Source organism: Pteronotus mesoamericanus, unplaced genomic scaffold, assembly GCF_021234165.1.
Source record: "Pteronotus mesoamericanus isolate MK-2021 breed Mesoamerican mustached bat unplaced genomic scaffold, CSHL_Meso_final scaffold_85, whole genome shotgun sequence".
NCBI classification, from domain to species: Eukaryota; Metazoa; Chordata; class Mammalia; order Chiroptera; family Mormoopidae; genus Pteronotus; species Pteronotus mesoamericanus.
In genome coordinates this window covers 18,620,903-18,641,050 of record NW_026555329.1, presented here as the reverse complement: position 1 = coordinate 18,641,050, position 20,148 = coordinate 18,620,903, and the positions used below count along the sequence as shown (strand labels likewise).

General features: G+C 38.7%; 1 protein-coding gene across 6 annotated transcripts in view; it reads left to right on the top strand.

Moving 5' to 3' along the window:
- Nucleotides 1–20,148, top strand: part of DYNC1I1 (dynein cytoplasmic 1 intermediate chain 1) — a 297,318-nt gene that overhangs the window by 26,803 nt on the left and 250,367 nt on the right. For 5 of the 6 annotated variants that reach the window (XM_054564271.1, XM_054564269.1, XM_054564270.1 and 2 more), the window contains 3 exons: nucleotides 3,639–3,755; nucleotides 9,582–9,696; nucleotides 12,345–12,486. In XM_054564271.1, the coding sequence (XP_054420246.1) occupies nucleotides 3,648–3,755; nucleotides 9,582–9,696; nucleotides 12,345–12,486 (365 nt within the window). In that variant the 5' untranslated portion in view covers nucleotides 3,639–3,647. The remainder of the gene's footprint in view (nucleotides 1–3,638; nucleotides 3,756–9,581; nucleotides 9,697–12,344; nucleotides 12,487–20,148) is intronic. The other variant, XM_054564274.1, reaches the window with a different exon arrangement.

The following is a 20,148-nucleotide window of genomic DNA, read 5'->3' as shown; positions in this document are numbered from 1 at the left end:
TGCTTTGCTCCTTGATTTTGCTTTGTTTGATATGCAGGGAGATTTAGTGGGTCCGAATTACACCCCTACCTCCCACCCTGTGGGGCTCAATGCTGACACTGCATTTAATGCCACTGTTTAAACCATTTCACTATGTGTAAAGGCCCGTTCATTTACTCTAATGTGTACTTTCCAAACCCTTTATGAGGCATTTTCTTAAGATTTCATACACTCCTAGGGGCTGATGCAAAGTGTCTATTTTGGAAAAGAACCAAAAATAATTAAGTAGAAGGTACTCTGTAGCTGTCTAACATTGTGGCTCAACTACCTTTACAAAGTGAAGTGTGTTATTTGAAACATCACCACTTAATATAATTGTTTAAAATTTCCCTTGGTGATTTTGTTGTTTATTTTTAAAATATTGGCTCTGTGGCTGGTAACACCATATTAAATGACCAATATCGTCAGGCATATTTATTGGTTGTAAGACGACATTTGCCCTTTGCAGAAATGTATTGAGAATACACCTTATTTCCCACTGGTGAATGAAGTTCTTTACAAGAAAAATCACAAAAACATAGGATGGTCTTAACACAGTTTGCTCCTTAGTTGAAGTCCTGCTATTTGATGGACTGGGAAAGGTAGGTCAAAGTTGGGGAAATATGGAGAAGAGGGTAACTTAGAAGTTTCCACTGGCTGCTTTCAGCGTTGAATGACACAACTGCCGTTCGCACAGTGATGTTTCTGATTGCACTTTTATTATTGGCAGCAGAGAAATGTCAAAAACATAAATGAAATCAGCCCGCACTTCAGAAGTGTATACCTAGCTTCTCAGGTGGCTTCTGGAACTGGGTTCAAATTTTCTCTTGCCAAGCATTTTGCCCATTGGTGTTGAAAATTATTGACCAACAGTATTTTATTGACAAATGTGACTTCTATCAGCTCTGTGGCTTCACCTGAAACAAGAAAAGCAGAGGCTTTACCTGCTTGGGTCCACACTCTTCCACGCCGGCCATCAGCTGGAGCTGCATAGGGCTGCCTCCTTCAGGCATCCGTTCTTCTGCGCTTTGCCGCCTCGTGGTCTCTTCACGGCACGGTAGGACTTTGAATTTGTGACTCAGGTGTGAACAGTGCTCTGTAGATGAGTGGCTCTGAACTCTGTTCCACAGCCCCAGTCCCATCCAGCTTCTTACCGTCTGGATATTGCATTTTTCCTTCCCGGAAGTCCCACGGACACCCACAATGTTTTTTCATCATTTCCGTCTTTGCCTTCTCTTCCCAGTTTCACTGCCATCCTCTTCGCTCTCTGGAAGGGGAACTGTGACTGAATCTCTTTAGCGCCCACATCTGGCGGCTACCAAGAGTTACGTCTTCCTTGCTGGCTGCGCTTTCTCCAGTGCCCATGCCCCGTGTTCGGACTGCGTGGTCACCTCCCAGCGCAGTCCGCCCAGACAGCGGTGGGCGCCAGCCTCGCAGCGGCCTGCCGTATTTCTAGCTTCTGCTCGTATGCATTTTGCAGGCGGGGACAAGAGAAGGCTTAAGCAAATTTCACTTTTCTTTTGTCACTTTTCCTTTCAGAAAATTGGCTCTTATTTTCCGGCAGTCACTATCCCAAATGGAACCCACTTTTTTCTCTTTCCCCAAGGCTTTATCCGTCGCCTGCACATATCCATTCTTACAAACACAAGTTGCTATTTCTCGACTCGGGTTCACCCGCATCTCTGGTACGCAGACTGCCGTGGGTCTCCTTGGATTGCTGTGATTAAGTGTGATGATAAACGTGACGCGGCTGGCACTCAGTCGTCAGTACGCCAGTATTTCAGAGAACATCTCTAACCACACCACGTGCCCCCAGCGCTGAGTTATACACTCCTTGAAAGAATCTGGTTTTCTTCATCTTTATATTCTGACGCCTTATAGAGTGCCTCACACAGATATTAAATATTCAAGAATATTTTTTGAAAAAGGAAGACAGAGTGAGATCATGCATGGCAGAGATTGATTGTTGTGATTGTCATTGCCAGTATTTCACGAATCTGTGCCATCACAGCATGAGCAGTGCACTTCTCAACTCTGTGGATTTGTCTCAGGGTGACTGCAGGTTCTTGATTATCTTCCAAAGACAATGACAGGAAGTGTGAGTGTTTTTTCATTGTTATTACTTTTTAAAGATTTTATTTATTTATTTTTAGAGAGAGGGGAAGGGGAGAGAAAGAGAAGGAGAGAACATCGATGTGTGGTTGCCTCTTGCAGGCCCCGAACAGGGGACCTGGCCCACAACCCAGGCATGTGCCCTGACTGGGAATTGAACTGGTAATTCTTTGTTTCACAGGCCGGAGCTCAATCCACTGAGCCACACCAGCCAGGGCAGATTTTTTTCATTATTTTGTATTCTTTGGTTCTTTTTTGCCTTCTATTGCTCTGTCATCTACTTAGGGATACCTAACATACTCATCACAGTTGCATACAAATGATATTCACATGAGAACTTGTGGCATTTTTTATTTTTTTAAACTTCATTTTAGGAATTTGGGTCATAAGAGAGTCTTCATTTCTCAGTGTTCCCATTTTCTTAGTTTCCAGTTGGGAATACAAAGGAGACAAATATAATCATTGGAGGTTGCTGAGAGTCTTCTCCAAACTCAGAGTATTTGAAAATTTTTCCAGCACCAGGTACAGCAAAAGGAGTATAGGCAGTAATATTCTAGGAACTCTGCATGGTGTCAGATGGGTATGAGATTTATCAGGATGATCACTCAGTAAGTTACGTAATGTCAGTCACTGGGGTATACACCTGACACTAATATAATAAGGTATGTCAACTGTTATTTAAAATAAAAAATGATAAAATAAATATAAAATATTTCTGTCACCATCACCATCACCATGAAAAGTGAAATTAAATCTTGCTCAGATAAATTTTCCCAAGAATTTGCCTTGGTGTTGATCTCCTGTTTCATGTGTTCACAAACATTACTTGCTGCGAAAAGAGGAAGTGCCAGGATAAGCAATATTGCATTCAGTGTGCAAATATAAGCTTCAAAGAAATAGGGTTGTGCTGGAGGTGAAATTAATTGTGACAGTTCAGGAGAGTTTTACAGAAAAAGAGGATTAATATGTTAGGTCTTCGGTAGCTGTCTTCCCTGATGCATATAATGTCAGGCAAAATGAAATCTCCATGTGCTCAAGCTCAGTGGAGGAATGTTTACTGAGTCCAAAGAAATCTGGGCTAGCCATGTCTCCAAGCAATCAGGGCAGCCTATTTTCTTTTCTCAGTGTGGGCATGAAGTGATCCGTTACCATCTAATTTGGAAGTCATGTTCATGGTTCTTTTCATTCTCTTATTTATTTATCTTTTGTTTATTTAAGACACTTTCACAGAAAATGTGTTGCTTATTTTGAAGTTGCTATTACTCATCAGACCAGAATGGACTATAATATTGTATTTCTTCAAATATTTACATACACATAAAGGAGGAAGATTTCACATAGCGTGAGACCAGGTCTAACTTCACTTGTTTCTTTGATTCTTTGACATAGGCTGAATAAGACAAACCTGTTATTGCCCAAAAGCTGTACTTTCTTTGGAATGAGTTTTGCAATGATAAGGTGGAATTTTTATTTTTATATATTTACATTTTTTTTTCTTTCCCTCCAAGGAAACCAACATGTCTGATAAAAGTGACTTAAAAGCTGAGCTGGAGCGCAAAAAACAGCGTTTAGCACAGATAAGAGAAGAAAAGAAACGGAAGGAAGAGGAGAGGAAAAAAAAAGAGGTAAACACCAGGTATCGAGTGTTTTGGCAGTGGGGAAGGAAAATCACTTGATTCTGGGGGGCCAGTCATATTCATAAAGTGAACCCTCTAAAAAATCCTTTTATAATACTTGATATGCAGTGTAGAAATAGCCCACATCTTGTACAAAAACCAGATGCTGAAGATATTTTTGAAGAGTTTTCCAAAAAGGAATCTTTGTATACCATAATATGCTTGTATGTATAGAAACCAAAGTTGCTTCCTTCCTTGAGAGTTTTTCTTTAAGGAAACATGGAATGTATTTTGATGCTTCACAATCTAAGTAGGTGTTGTTTCATTCTATAAGGCTTGGGAGACCACAGTAACATATTATAACAATTATTTGCCGACAAAGTAAAGCATAATTGCAGTTGCGTATTAGCCTTCTGGCATCTTGTGTCTCTCCATTTCATTACACCGTGACTGATGCCATTGTTTATTTGTCCTTGACTCTGTGCATCGTGTTTTTCTTTGGAGATTGTAGCTGTTATATATGCAGTTTTTGAGTGAAATGAAGGTGAGAGTTGACAAGGAATGGCTATTCATTTACACGCAAAAATGCATTAAAAGAAATGCTTCCAAAAAAAAAGCATTAAGTTATGCTTCCTTTCCTTCAAATGTCAACACTTAATGTAGTTTTAAAGCACCTGTTATCCTTTGCTAATAACCGGTTTCCTTTTAAACTGACATTGTAATATCCAACTTGAATTTCACAGAATTACCACAAAATGCAGTATGATATGGGAAATCTGGTTCCGAATTATGCTGTCTGCTTCACCTTTGTTATTTCAGGTTGATCAAAACAGGCCACCCTTTCTGTCTCTACAGCATGCAGGCTTGCCTGCTGCAGATTTGGCTTGTTACACAGCAGAGAGGACCCTGGGAGGCTGGGGCAGCAGGTGGTGGGAGTGCGGAACACCTGCATTGTAGGAGTTCCTGGGCCTCGACAGAGTTCTGGAATTAAAGTCACATACTCTCCGTTTCCTGATTTCTAAACTGGCAGAGGGGTTTAAGCTCCTGGTATCCTGACCCTGCTCCATGGACTCCCCTCATAGTACAGACTCATAGTCTCCTATCTCAAAGCTTTTAGTCTGAGAGGTCCAAATGGGGCCAGAGTTGGGGACTCGCTGGACTACGTCGCCTTTAAAGTGTGCCCTGGCTGTAAACCCTGTCCCTCTGCAACGCATTCCCCCCAAAAGCACTTTTCTCCGTTCAGTCGCAGCGCCTTTGGTAGGCTGTGCTGCCGTGGTTTGTCTGACTGCCCGTGCTGTGAGACAGAAGACAGTAAACTTAGTGGTTAGGCACACAGGCTTCTCAGGGGAGCATGGCTGGGAAGCCTGGCCCTGCCCTTCACAGCATGATCTTGACTGGGTTTGGGACCCCTCTGAAGCTGCTGTCCTCTGTAAAATGGAGCAAAGAGCGGTGCCTCGCTCATGCTCTGTGGCGACCAGGAGATGCTGTAGAGCAGTGAAAGACGGAGCTGTTGTTCTGCTCCTGTGATCGACTGCCAGCGTGGAGAATGCAGTCCCGCAGACTGGCTGCACACGTTTATCAGGACCACAGCTGGTAAGGCCACCTTCTGAAAATGCCCCATCACTGGAAGGGTCTTAGAATTCAAGGCCTCTTGTTTCCTGGGATTGATAGCATTTTTTGATGAAAGAAACCTGGAAGTAATCTATTCTGATCCCTCTTTTTCAAATGCTCTTAAATTCCAGAGATCTGAGCCCTCTAGGTAACTGCCCTTTATCTCTAGTCTCAGGAAGCCCTCCACGCCTTCCAGCCAGCGTCCAAAGCAGAAAGCTGGGGTCATTCTTTCATCACCCTGTTCCAAGCTTGCAATGATCATCTGGCCTTGGACAGACACAACACTTTTTCTGTTCTGCTTCTCTCTATTGTCCTCCACCTGGACGTTAACTACATATCTCTCAGTTCTCATTACAAATGTCACTTCCTCCAGGAAGCCCTCCCTGATGCCTTTCTGCATCCATGACTAAGTCCTGTACCCCACCCTCCACCTATTAAACCGTTTAGCACAGAGCATTAGATTTACCTCCTCACGTGTCTTTGTCTTCTAAAAACGTGAAAGCTTAATGTCTAGCGCAGATCCTGCCACTAGAGTAGGCTTTCAGTTAAGGATTATGTAGGAGTGGGCAAAAGTAGGTTCATAGTTGTAAGTACGTGAAACAGAGTTTATTCTTGTATTATTATTTATTAATTACTGTGTTATTTATTTGTCTTACAATGGTATGAGTGAGTATATGAATACATAAATTAGTCAGGGCAGGCCTGAGATGCTGGCTGCTGACATTCTTTTCATGCATCTGGGATTATTTCCTGCAAATGTCCTTGGAAGCTTGTGATCCTGAGTCTATGCAATGCCCTAGCTAACTGCCCTCTGTCATTGACTCCTGAAGATTTTCTAGTTTTTATGCTGTTTACAGAGAGTTAGAAATAGCCTTAAGCTTTTAGGTTAGATTTTTAACTTTATTTAGGCGTATGTTGTAAATAAAACAAATTTAGAATTAACGGGAAACAAAATGATCTTTGATGCTAAACTGAGTACCTATTTTTGCCACGACTGAAAACTAGTGTGAATTAGGACCACCCAAGTTGATTGTCTCCACAGAATCCAGAAAACTGTGTACTGTACATGTATAAAATTACCACTCTCTGCTCCTTCGGATGTCAACTGCTTTCTTGGTTGTGGTATTATGGATGAAATCTGATTTTAAAATAAATATAGTGGCCACCATTTAAGACACAGACCCAATTTCGTGAAAAATTGGCTTTAATGCAATGAGGTGTGCTTAATGGGGCCACCCTGAAGTTCTGCCTTGTCCTTGGCCTTCTGCCGAATTGCTGCCAGGTAGGATGGACAGAGGTTTCCTGACCTGTCCTCACTTCTTCCTCTAATAACCACGGAGCTGTCTTTGGAAAAGTGACTGATAATTCTCAGCGGACAATTTTTCTTTGTTCGATTATTCTCTCTGGGTCTCAGCTGTAATTACCCTTCACAAACAGAAATATCATCCGCTGGGGAAGACAGCTTTGCATATTTTTAATTACTACTACTGCAAAATCACTCTTTGTTGTGTCATTAAAATATATTAGGGTTCTTTAGTATTTACATGCAAAAAATTGAAAGTTTCATGATTAAGGTACTTGGTGTAACTGTCTTGGATGAGGTAACATTTTGTTTAGCTTAAGGTACTAACTGGTAACAGACAGAAACTGCCTTATTTTCAATAATCCCCAGTAACCGAATTTTACATTTTTCATGGTCAATTTTGAGTGTTGATAGCTTTCCTAAGCTTCTGTTACATCTAGATGGACGTTTGTCCTTATTAAGATATGTCATTATAGTCTCTGTTTCTTTAAGAATTAAAAAAGGCAGTAGGCAGGGACTGAGTTGTAAAGGCGCCTTGTAGGGTGGGAGTGAGATTTTGGGGGTGGAATTCAGGTGTGCTTTTTTTGCACAATGTATGATTTTGCACGTTGACATGATTTACCCATTCGTATGTTTCTTGAATGCTTAGTGATTAACATTAGAATAAATTTAAAAAAAGAACAGATTCTGTGCCTTTCTGCATAGAACATTCATGACAGAAAGCAATAGATAATATACCCTAAGTTTATTCAAAAGAAGAAGATTAGGTAGATGTTTTTCTGTTCACTCTATGTAAGCCGCATTGGAACTCCTTAGTTTTATTCCTACTGGCACTGTGTTGTCCTTCAATAAGTTTTTGTTGAAAGAATGAGAGGAGGTGAAAGTTTATTTGTTTGTTTTTTAAATCTTTGAATGAATATAGAAATGGCTTTGTTATGAGCATAGGGTCACAGGAGGTTTAGGTGACTCCTAACAGTGGTATTGTGAAAGGCTTTCTGAATGGGGTACCATTGGTGGCAATTGGCTTGAATGATGTATCATTCTAAGATTCTATAGCTGTAGAATAACATTTACCAAAGGCAGATGTTCATTCATTCATTCAACACATTTTTTTTTATTAAGCATCTACTATGTGTCAGGCCCTGATCTAGATGTGAGGGTATAATGGTGAACAAAATAAATACATATCTGCTCCCACTAAAACTGATGGTCCATCTACAGCTTAAATCTTCACTGTCAAATCTGTTATACCATTCTATACTGGCTTCCTCAGATGAACTTTGTTTATCTTAGTTTTTTCATTTGTATCTCAGTAGCTGCTATGGTAATTCCCTTTTCTTTTGCTTCCCCACTTTTCCTTCCATCCTTCTTTTAACTTTGAGATCTGTGAATGTTGATATAGAACCTCACTCTGCAAGGCCCTTTTTCCCATCTTAGTTCTACCTTGCCTCCATCGCAAATTTTGGAACTTGCTTCAGTAGTTTGAATGTTACAACCAGAAAAGAACATGAACTATGGTATTTTCACTGATAGAGATTAAATTGTCATTTCAGAATTTTGAGTTGCATGAGACTGCCTAAAATCCTCTTGTATTCTCATTAGCCCTTATCGACCCTCAGAGTGGCAGCTTTCTCTCTAATGACAGATAGACTTCAAAAATATGAGTGCGTTTTAAACCTGAGGCAAAGAATAACAGAGGTGTTGAGCTCAGCACTGTGCAAAGATGCATTTTGCTTATAATCAGGGTATAAGTTACCGTCTGGGGGTAAGTCAGAAGTGCATGAACTCTTTCTTCTCTAGATGCCGGGATGTAAATTATGCTTCACGGCTTTGCAATGCCCTTTGCACTCCTGGAGGAGGTAACGTTCCTGTTAGTGTGCCCGCCTTGCCCCTGGGGGGGGAAGGTGTATCTGATAACTGGATGATTGGTTTTTGACAAGCTTTATGACAGCTTCACTTCTCTACACTCAAAGCCTTGAGGTGAGGGCGCTGCACTGAAATAGGGTATCATGTTTCAGACGCGGGGCCAGTGCCTTGACTTAAGAAGTTACTGTGTTCAGAAAAAGAAAACAAGACCTGAATGTTTAATTCCCCCAGAATCGTGGCACTGACCTCTTTAACCTGTGTTTTGACTTGTCACTATCCTGTAAAACACAAACGGGGCATAGGGTCTGGTTACAAGAGGCTCACACAAGATGTGAATTTTAGACAGAATTTGGGAAAGGAAGTCCTCCTAAGTGATGTTTTTGTTCTATACTTTTCTACACAATAATTTTCTCTTTTAAATTAATATGTATAATGGAAGCCTATGCAAGTCAGAAGTAACAAGTAACATGACATATTAATATTGTTTACATGCCTTGAGAACATTTTAAACTGGTTTATATATATTTTTTATTTTTTTCTAGTGTATTTTAAGCCATGGTAAACTTAGACTGTTGGTGCAAATATTGTATTTTACAGGGACAGATTTTCATAGCTAATTTTACTTTTTAGCCAGGTCCTAATTCCTTGTCTGCATAATCTTAAACATGGGGGGTGGATATAAGTATTACAAACACACAATCATCAAGAACTGATAGTATGTTTTCCCCAGAAGGTCAAGGAGGTCTAACAAAACAGACAGAATTTTCAAAAAATTTATTTGCCTTGATGGTTTCTTCCAAAACCAATGAAAGAAACTTTTATAACCATGTGATAGAGACAGGAAAAAGCCTTCAACTAAAAGAGAAAGCACTGGGTTAGTAATTATTAAATGGAGCAGTTACAGTCTTTTTTCATCCTTTATACACATGATTATATCTCTTTAGGGATTTTGCGTGGTCTTCGCTGCCATGCATTTACCATTTTCAGTTTCAGCCAGGAAAAGCACACATTTAGTTCTGTTATTAACTTTACTGACTGTCATCTACTTTTTAAAGGCTGATATGCAGCAAAAGAAAGAACCTGTTCAGGACGACTCAGACCTGGATCGCAAACGCCGAGAGACGGAGGCTCTGCTGCAAAGCATTGGTATATCGCCGGAGCCCCCTCTAGGTACTTAAAAGTGCTTTGTGTACTGTTTCCTTAAATTTGACTTGCATGGGATATACCATGTCCAGCGTTTACTATTCTTTTATGTCTTTTTTATTTTTATTTTTTAAGAAATTCGTGGCTTATGGTTCAGGTGTATTTATTTTTGGAATTGAGGGGGCTGGAAGGAGATAGGAGGACCGGTGGTAGAGTTGTTAGCAGTTCACTGCTTATTCACTGATTATGTGGCCAGCCATCTCCACTCTGTTACTATTAGATTATGTTATAAGCTGTTAAATGAGTCACCACATGGTAAATATAAGAAATCTTGGAATTTTTTCTTAAACTGTTCTTTCCATTGCTGGATTCCAACCTCTCTTTGCCAACCTAAATACGGTGAACCCGGTTATGAATTTCATAACTGCCACGGCCATAGTTATTCCATGGTGAAAATAAAATGCTCAGTGGGGAATTTGAAGGAAAACTTAAAATGGTGACAGATTAGCAGCTAATTAACAAGTTTAAATTTATTTGACTCTATTGTATATCTTGGTTTTATTACTAATTGGCATTTTCACTATAATACCCCTGCTCCAACTCATTTATTCTTAGTTAATTGCCCATTATCTCATTTTACCACTTGGGTTTGGATATTGAACAATTTGTTTATTTGTGTTGAAGGTAACCTGTACATATTGTGTTTATTCTGTCACTTAACTTTATATTTTTCATGTGATAAGTTATTTTATTTTTCTTTATTCATTTGCTTTCCTTACATTTCAGAGTAATCTTAGGGTGTCTGTAAAACTATGTAATATCCAGTTTAGTTAGAAAAACCTTTTGAAACAATACATTAAAATAAATACAATATCAAGCCTCTTAAAAAATCTTCTGTTTCCTTTTAATTCTATCATTAGCTTTTATATTAAAATAAGTTTTCAATGATTTCTTTAGTTACTTATACTAAGAACAAAAATTACCCCATATACAACAAAATACAAATATTTATATCAATGTAAATAAGAAAAAGAGCAATATATAATAAGCCCACAGATTGAGTATTGCTGAACATAATTTAACATGTACACACAAAACTGGAACACCGTGAAAAAGCATTTTATACTCAACCTCTATTTGTAGAAGGTAAAATCATGTCTAACAATGATTATAAGAATCCTGAATAAGCTGTTGATTACTTTGTTTAGCTACTCATGGTGTGAAAGATATAACCTGTGGGATACTCAATTGATGGACCTTCTTTGAGAAGGCTGACAAACATTTTTGTACTTAATTGACATATGATATAAATTAGACACTTTGTAATCAATTATATTTTTCCCTCAAAATAGCTTTGGAAATTCTGTTGCAATGTGAAGGAACACTGGTTAAACCCAACAGTAGTGTGTCCTATCCTTTCCTACCCAATATAAAGCCAGCAATTAAACTTTAAGAACAGAACAGTTAAATATCCCTAAACCATGACCAAATTCTGAACTATCCTTGCATCCCTACCAGCAGGCCTTGGCAAGGGTGGACCCCTTTTTAAGTGTTCATCCATCTCTCTCACTTACCCTCTGACTTACTGCAGAGGATAATCAGTGAATTAAATGTGAGACCACGTAAAAATTCCTAGTTTCTTGACAGATCTGCCATTGTGTTATAGGATTTGGACAAAATAGTTAAACCTTTTACTCTATTAAATAAATAAAAGGAAATTGCACATGATTGAAACCAAATGGCACTCCACACTCATGTCTTGAAGTTTCTGCCCATCTGGCTGCTTTGGCATGTGTGATACTGAGAACCCGTTGAATTCATCTGGCCTGGAGCCATCTTGGCTATTTGGTGCAGCTTCTCTCCGAAGGACATTTGGCTCCTATCTGAAGGATAGGGAAAAAGACACATTTGCATTTTCTTTAGCTTTTTTCTTTTATTATCCTTGCTCTCAGATTTTCAGCTCACACTGACCTTGATCTTTGAACTTGTCTCTGCTCTCCTCAGAATGGCAGTTTACTATGTGCACATGGCAGAGGCAAAGGAACCTGGGTCCCAAATGCAGTAAACAGTGCAATGGGATGAAACTATTAATTAAATGTAAAAATAAAGCATCCTGGCATTTTTCTTTGTTTTGAAAGGGATTTTTAAATTACTAGGTTCAGCATTTATCTTTTCTCTGTCTCCTAGTCTCTCTTGGCAAATGCAGTTTATAATCCACAGACGATAGATTTCCCTCCAAATTCAGATATACAAAAGATTTGGCCCTGCTTGACCATTTAAATAATTCAGACTCGCTTATTTCACGACCTTGTAAAGTTTTATAGACACTCCATTTTATTTTTAATAGGTCACATCTAAACTAACAAAATAAAGTGGAGAATTAGAATTATCTGGATAGTTCATACTAGAGAGATCTTTGACTGGAATTATCTTGATAACTATTTTGATTCTCCATTTTAGTTCGTTAAGGTGGACATGGCCTTAGAATCCCTAAGTTAATCCTGTCTAAATTCATTTCAAATTTTGATTTCCAAACTACAAAAGATTCACTTGACTTTCTTCCTTTTCTTTCCTTTTTTTTTTTTTTTCGTATCCCATCTCAATCTCTCCTGGCCATACGATCACTTTAATTTGGGCCCATTTGTTTTGATTTGTCTGACACTGCTCTTCCCCAGTGCAGTCGCTGCATTTTTTAACATGGGATACCTGTTATTTTCATTATTTAGTCCCAACCCCTATGTCTCCCTCCTCGAAATCAGTGAGCACTCCCAGTGAAGCTGGAAGCCAAGACTCAGGCGACCTGGGACCATTAACAAGGTAAGAATTGTCCCATTACAAGGGCCGTGGTGGGATGTCAATAGTACTAAAAAAGAAAAAGAAAAAAAAGAAGACGGCAATCTAACGACCATACCACTTCACTGTGCACTGTTAAATATGCATGCATCTGCATGTATACTTGGTCATTTTATGTTTAACTTTATGGTGGCTACCTATTTTGGTGGTATAGCAATGATTTTGAACACTAGAAATTATAAACATATATAATCCTTCCTTGAGTGGGCTGATTAACACCTTGTTTAACGAATACAAATATTCCATTTACTTTGGGCCTTTAAGAAACCAGGGAGGGACTAAGGACAAATGGAATATATATCTGGGTTCTTATTATCCTACTTTGGTGTTGGTTTCCATGAGAATCCTTGTGAATTGGACACTGAGACATTCTAACCCTGAAATTAATTTTTCTAGCATCTTTTTGCTTTCTTACTGGAGTTGACTAATTTGAGAACTCAGCCCCTGAAGTGTTTCTATTGTTACTACTAATTATAATAGTAATAACATCACCAGGGTCTACTGCTTTGTTTTGTGAATCAGCTGTCAAATTTTTATTACATAATGTGGCTACTCAAACATTGTGTAACTTTTGAAAGTGGATATAGCCTTTCTCTGATTTGATCCCTGAAAGGATATCCAAAAGATAAAGATGTGAGGAGGGAAAGGAGAAGCCTCGTTGATTTATATGGAGTCATGGCAACTTTCTTAACGCAGTTGCCCTTACCAGGATTCCCACGTACAGGTACCTGCAGGCAGGTGATGCACATGAGTGGGACCTAAGGCTGGTGGCAGCTGGCTAGCAAGCACCTTGTTTGTAAAGGCCAGATGGTCTCCTCACAGCTCAGGCTGGTTGAGCTCATGAGGGAATAGGGACACAGTTTTTCTACCTCCTTCAATTTTTCATGAGAAGCTAAAAATTCAACTGTGTATGCAATAATCTCTTACATGCTAAATGGCAATGACTTTGTTAGAAGTGGTTTGGAACCAGATTTGGCCTGTGGGTTGGCAATTTGTGACCTCTGTCTTTGACTCTTAATTTAAAAAGGATCATACAATACTTTAATAAACTTCAAATAAGAGAAGAAACATCATCTACAGCATTGTAGTGCCAACAAATCAGCCTTTGCCTTGTCTATGTACCTTTCAATCCTGTCTACCGGTGTGTATTTCTTGCTACCATATGTGTTACGGGGGAGAGGTATAAAATTTTGCATTTTTCTTTTTTCTCTGAACACATTGTCATAAGCAATAGCTTCTGAAAGTGCATTGTTTCCATATACTGAGTTGTTTTTGGTAGAGAAAGGTATGAGAATAGTTTAATATTAGCCTGAACTGTAGGATTTTTTCTTTCTTTTTTTTTTTCTGAAACCTACATGTAAGACTGGAATTATCCAACTCATATCTGTCTATTGGTGCATTGCAGACTTGAGTATGTATTTTGTTTTGAAAGGGCCTTTTGAAACGAGTGGACACTGCTTTCAATTTGAGAAAAATGAAAGTAGAGGTTTTTGTGGGCACCAGGCTAGTTTACTTTAGCAAATCGCCTTTGTGATTTGGGGCAGCACGCGTCTTCTCTCATCTTTTGCTTTGAACACTTCAAAAGGTCTTTGAGGGGAAAGAAAAAGTAATAATAACACAGTTATGTAAGATCTAACATTTATATAAGAGCTAGCTGGCACAATGTAATCACATTCCTTAGGGAGTCCATTGGTCTATCATTAAGTTAATATATTTGCCTCTTTCTATGCAATGATGGTGTTGTGTCCATTAATACTTAGCTTCAAGGGGTGCAGTTAGCAGCATTAAATTCTATTACTGAGTTCGCAGTTGATGAGCCCTTTTGAAAACTTTCTAGAGAATGCTGACCCAGCAGCAATTTTTCTTTCTCAGAGGCCATAACTCTTCGTATTTTCCCTTTTCTAACATGATTTTTTTTTTAAACTCAAGAAGTCACTTTGGAAGAAGTGCTGTCCACTCCTTTCTCATACAAACTCTGACTAGCTTCAATTCTTCATAAGAATATTCTGGCAAGAGTAGACAACGAGGTCAATGAGTAAATTTCTTGATAAGTGTAATGCAAGAAAATTGACATTGAGTAAATTATGATTTTCAGAACAACAGAGCACAAGGTTTGCTTGAGGAGAAGGCATTGGGAATAGCTTAGTAAATCTTGCCCTTGTTTTGAACTTAGGAAAATTCCACGCAAATTTATGTTTTTGCTTCCATAAAAATAAATATGAGAGTCAAATTTCAGAAGAATATTATATTTGTTTTTAAAATTCCACTTGGAATGTGTTTTTCTGTAGAAGAAACATCTCTGAAACAATTATGATTAACACTTCATAAAACATGAGACTGGGGAAAAGAGCTTGGTAATTTCTAAGAATATAAATCTCTAGTCGTAAATTTGTCTATTTGTGTGGAATTTGGACTTTAAGAAATGGAAAATCTTTCAGAAGATAAGTTAGGAATCATATTAACACATCTGGTCCTACCTAAAGGTGCACATAAATTCTGTCATTCATTTGCTGAAATTTCAAAGCAAAACTAAAATTGTCTTTACAGAGCCAAATTGGCAAATATTTCTTATATAACTCTTGTAAGTGGTTAATTTGCAAACAGGCACACTTACTATACCTATTAAAAGGAAAAGGTTAAAACAGTGCTTTTAAAAAATCAAGTATAACAAAAATTTTTTCATTGATTTTTAAGAGCAGTTAATTTTTTTAAAAGAGTGACTAGAGAGTTGGAATGTATAATAATTTTTCAATTACAGCAGTATGATTTAATTCTTTTAAACTTAAAGGGTCACAATTTGTTTCACAATTTTTGCTTCTGGTGTTACAGCCTGCTTCTCATTTACAACTTACATTTGAAGTATTTTACTCTTTGTCTTAATCAATTTTGGTAGAACTAATTAATCATTTCTCTTAATTTTATTGGACAAATACCAAGCTCAATATTGTTAATGAAATAGTTGAAAGGTTAGTTTTACTCTTAAACATAGATCTAAAAACCCCTAAATATACTATATGCAACTGGAATCCAACACAATATTAGTGAGACACTATGCTATGATTAATTTAACATTGATTAAACAATTTGAAGATATTTTAGTGCAGGAAAATGTATTACTGCAATTCAGCATATGGAAAGGTCAAAGAGGAAAATATAATCATTGCAATATATACTTAAATGGTACTTGAGATTTTTAAACATCTATCTCCAAATTTTAAAACAATAAATGAGAACTAGAAATATTTTTTCTCAGTATGATAGCAAATAGTAATCTCAAACCAACAGCCTGCCTCTTTTATGCACAAGCATGAAACATTTAGTAATTATAGCCCTTAAAGAAGAATGATTTATGTTTAGTTGAATACGTGTCTCTCTTTCTCAGTAGGTGACAAGTTCCTTGAGGGCAGGGAGTATGTGATATTTGAGATATGTAGCCATATAGTAGGTATCTGATAAATGTTTGTTGAATGAATCCACTGTTATCTATCTACACACATACACATATGCCACCATATATGTGATAAATGATATCATATCATACAAACTGTTAAACTTTTCTTCCTAATCAAGTATCTCCATTTTTCCATTTCCATACATTTTCATCTTGTCTAATATCTATACTATCTTCAATTTTTCCCAGCTACAACATAATCCCATTTGTATATACAATTGATGTCTGGCCTCCCAGCCATCAGCATCGATTAACCAAAACGCTTATATCCACGGATTTTTTTCTAGGAAGGTGACGTCCCTCCTCGCAAGAGGACCTAAATGACACAGATGAAGAAACATCTTCTAGGCCCTTAACAGGGGAACAAATGTGCCAAGAAGATGGAATAGAGGAAATTCAGACTTTCAGTTTCGTATATATTTCAGATGAGAGTCTGGGTCAACGGTACAGATGTCTGCAGATCCTCTGCTGTTCAGTGCGAACATTAGGCCTCCACACAGTTAATATTACGTTTCATGTTGACAGAATACTTTGGTAAAATTCAGATATTTAATAAACTCTGCCTCTCCCTGTTCTGCCACCTAGTGAACTCTCAAGTAAGGAAATGAGAGTAATTAGTGTGTGGTCAATTTGTGCTGGCGGTACCTGGTTACCACTTTCTTCACACAGGGATTCTAGTGGAGGAAAATGCGTGAAGAGGCCGCATGAGCTTAATGCCTCGGGGCTTTCATCTGTGTCCGCAGTCAGATCCCGCAGACTCCTTGGCTCTCCAGAAGCCTCGCAGAACGTTTGACCCTCTTTTAGTGGAAACATCTCTATCTTCCAAGGTGCTTTGATAAATCAGAGGCTAAAGGGAAGACAGCTAAGGTTTTAGTAAAGGTGAAAAGGCACAATAAAAGAACACAAAACCCTGGAGGACATTTAATAAGACTATTAACATTTTGTATATACAAAATTCTCTACATCATCATTCTGTAAAGAGAAGTTGACAGGATGCTACCAGCTGATCAAACTTCAGAGAGACCAATATCACTGATCCAGGGCTGCTTAAAAGTCAGTCTTGGAGATTAAAGGAACATATCCACTGTAGGATTTTCTCTTTGTGTAGCACGTTCCCTGATTGGTTAAACATTTTTGTCACTGCCTTCCTGAAAGTGTACTGTGCATACAAATATGCAGCACAGTAAGCACCTGTTCTAACAAGGGGTTGCGGAGCCTTCTTCCAGGGAGACTTGCTTGCTTGACAGCAGCTTTGTGATGCAAAGTCTTACATTTCTTTTTGAATTCTGCTTGGATGGCCCATGGCTTAGTGTGGCCCACTCCATGTTAGGGCTTTGATGTTAGGAAAAAGGGAAGATTCTCACACAGTAAGTTCGGGAAAAGACTTTGAAAAAAGAACCTGATATCTGTACTTGTTGCACTGTTCCAGCTTTATTCCTGACATCAGGAATCTGTATCATCATCATCATTGCCAATCCTAAGTGAGGATGTAATTGAGGGCTGGGAGTAAAATGTTAACTCATTATTTAAATGCCATCCTTAATTAATGACTGTGACAGATTGAGAGATAGGATGGGTTTTTATTATTCAGTGTATTTCTCTTAGAAATGAAATATAGGAAATAAATATTTGAGGAGAACATTGACTGGAGATTTTCTGTTGGGCGCTGTGCTCGCATTGTTCCAGACTGTTTTCTTCATCTGACTAGTGACTAGTGACTAGTGACTAGTAACTTATTTGACAGAGAAACTGTGGGCCTCCAGGGAGCTCAGCATTCTGCCTTCGAGCAGTCTCTCCTCCTCAAGGGGAAAGGAGCACTGTGAAAAGTCAGTCTGAACTGTTACCCTTGCCTCAGGCACTACCTAAAGCTGCTAAGTTCCTTTGATGGAGGAGATAGCTGGACTTCTCCCCCCCTTTTTTTTCTTAGTACAAGCCAGTATTATGCTCAGCATTTTAAAGATAGGATTTCCTTCTTTAATATGGAAGAAAGTCTGGAAATTCTACTGGGACCCTGCAGTGACATCATGCTGTACATCACAGAGTTCCTTTTAAGTGGCTTAGTAGAGATTAAGGGGGTCAGACAGACATGCCCGGCTTTATTCTTTCATTTTTAAATAAATAAAGTAAAAAGCATTTCTTTAGGAATCAACTTGCCCACACTCTTCATATTTATCTGCAGAAAGGCAAGTCAACCATTCATTTTTTTATTCATTCATGTATTTATTCAATAAATAATTGAGAATTTACTGTGTGCATGACACACAATGAATGTTAAATGTTAAACCTGACAGGAATGTAAAGATAGGGATTCTTCTTACTTCTAAAGAGCCTGATTCCAGTAAATTGACATTTAATTTGAAGCCATCTAAGGGAATGTAAGAAATTACAGCTCTAAAATGCTTCTACCTATAAGATGAGCAATAATGTCTTAAACAATTATTTCCAAATTATCTATAATTAATCTGTAGTGTATTCATGAGGGAGAAGTGACTTTGATTCCTTAGCACACTACACATATTAGATACTTTGTAAATGACCCTTGACTTGTTTTATGAGTGTGTGTGCACACATACTTATGTACGTGCACAGCTTGTGAAAAACTGCGTGGGATGGGTGAAGGATGGGTGGAGGGTTGAAGACACAGGTAAAAGCAGGGAAGTTCAAGGTTTCTTGGCAAGTTACCTGAAGCTGGACTTCCTCAGGGAGAACTGTGGACAGTAGTCATAGGACTGAGGTACAAGTTGAGGATTTCCTCACGGAAACGAGGCAGAAATCCAGCTACTGGGCTCAAAGCAAAAAGTCAGACTGGGACTAGCTGTGTGCTTGGCTTGCTGCTGAGTCGCTGGGCTTTGTAACAGTGCCCATTCCCTCCCGCAGACCATTTTCAGACTTGGACTTAAAGCCCGATACATGGCTACTATTGCAGTCAAGTGGATTGTAGCTTGGCAAAGAGAATGTGTAATAAGAGGCATAGGCATTTCTCTATTGTTTCATAGAAAGACAATTTACTTCTGAGTGAGTTTATCAAGGACAAATATATTTAGAGAGCAAGCCACTTGAGGTGGGCTTTGAAGGATGCATATGCTTTCGACAGGTTGCGATGGGAGAAAGGGTATTCCAATGATGGAAAAGGCACCAACAAAGGAAACGGGCCGGGAGAATGCGGTGTAAAATGCATGTTAGGGAGGAAGTATCAAAAGAGATCAGAGCCTGGGAGACAAGTATGACTTTTGAGATACTGAGATCCCTGGCTCCTTTCCCTAGTGGTTATTCATTGAATATACTTAGTAACTTGTTAAAAACATAGGTACCTTGGCCATAGGTCTGAAGTGAGGTCTGGGCCACAGCCATTTTATACTGCTTTCAAGGTCTGAGGACTTGTTTGGGAAACCATCGGTCTAATCAAAAGGACTGAAACTTGAGTTGTGGGAGTAGAAAAGGAAACAAAACACAGATGAGAGAAGGAAAGGTAAAACGGCGTTGGAGTGCAGATGCATCTGTCCAAAAGTCGTGTGATACAGTGAGACCTGGAACTCAGTGGTGAGGAGGACTCTAGGGTTATTTGCTTAAAAGATATATGGGAATGAGGAAGAAGTAACCCTGATTGGGGAATGTCAGCTTTTGAAGGGTGGAAAGAACAGGGGCCCTGCCAGAAATTGGTCATGGGATTTGATGATTTGGAGGTCATCATTTTCCTTTTCTTCTTCATCATCATCATCATCGTCATCATTTTTACTGTTTTTATTGCTTGTGATGTTTTATTTCCATAGGGTGAGTTTTTGGAAGTTAAACCAGTCTAGGAATTATTCTTTGTTTATGATTCTTGCTACACTTTGGCATATTGCTTTCCAGAAGAACTGTGCTAATTTTAAATGCTAGCAGCAATGTATAAAACTGCCTTAGCTGCCCTGACCAGTGTGGCACAGCTGGTTGGGCATTGTCCTGCAAAGCAAAAGGTCGCTGGTTTGATTCCTGGTCAGGTCACATGCCTGAGTTACTGGTTCAGTCCCTGGTTGGGGCATTTGCTAGAGGCAGCTGATTGATGTTCCTCTCTCATGTTGATGTTCTTCTCCCTCTCTTTCTTCCTTCCTTCCTCTCTCTCTAAACATAAATAAATACATACAATCTTAAAAAAAAAAGTGCCTTAGCCATATTGAGTGTTAGCATTAACAAAT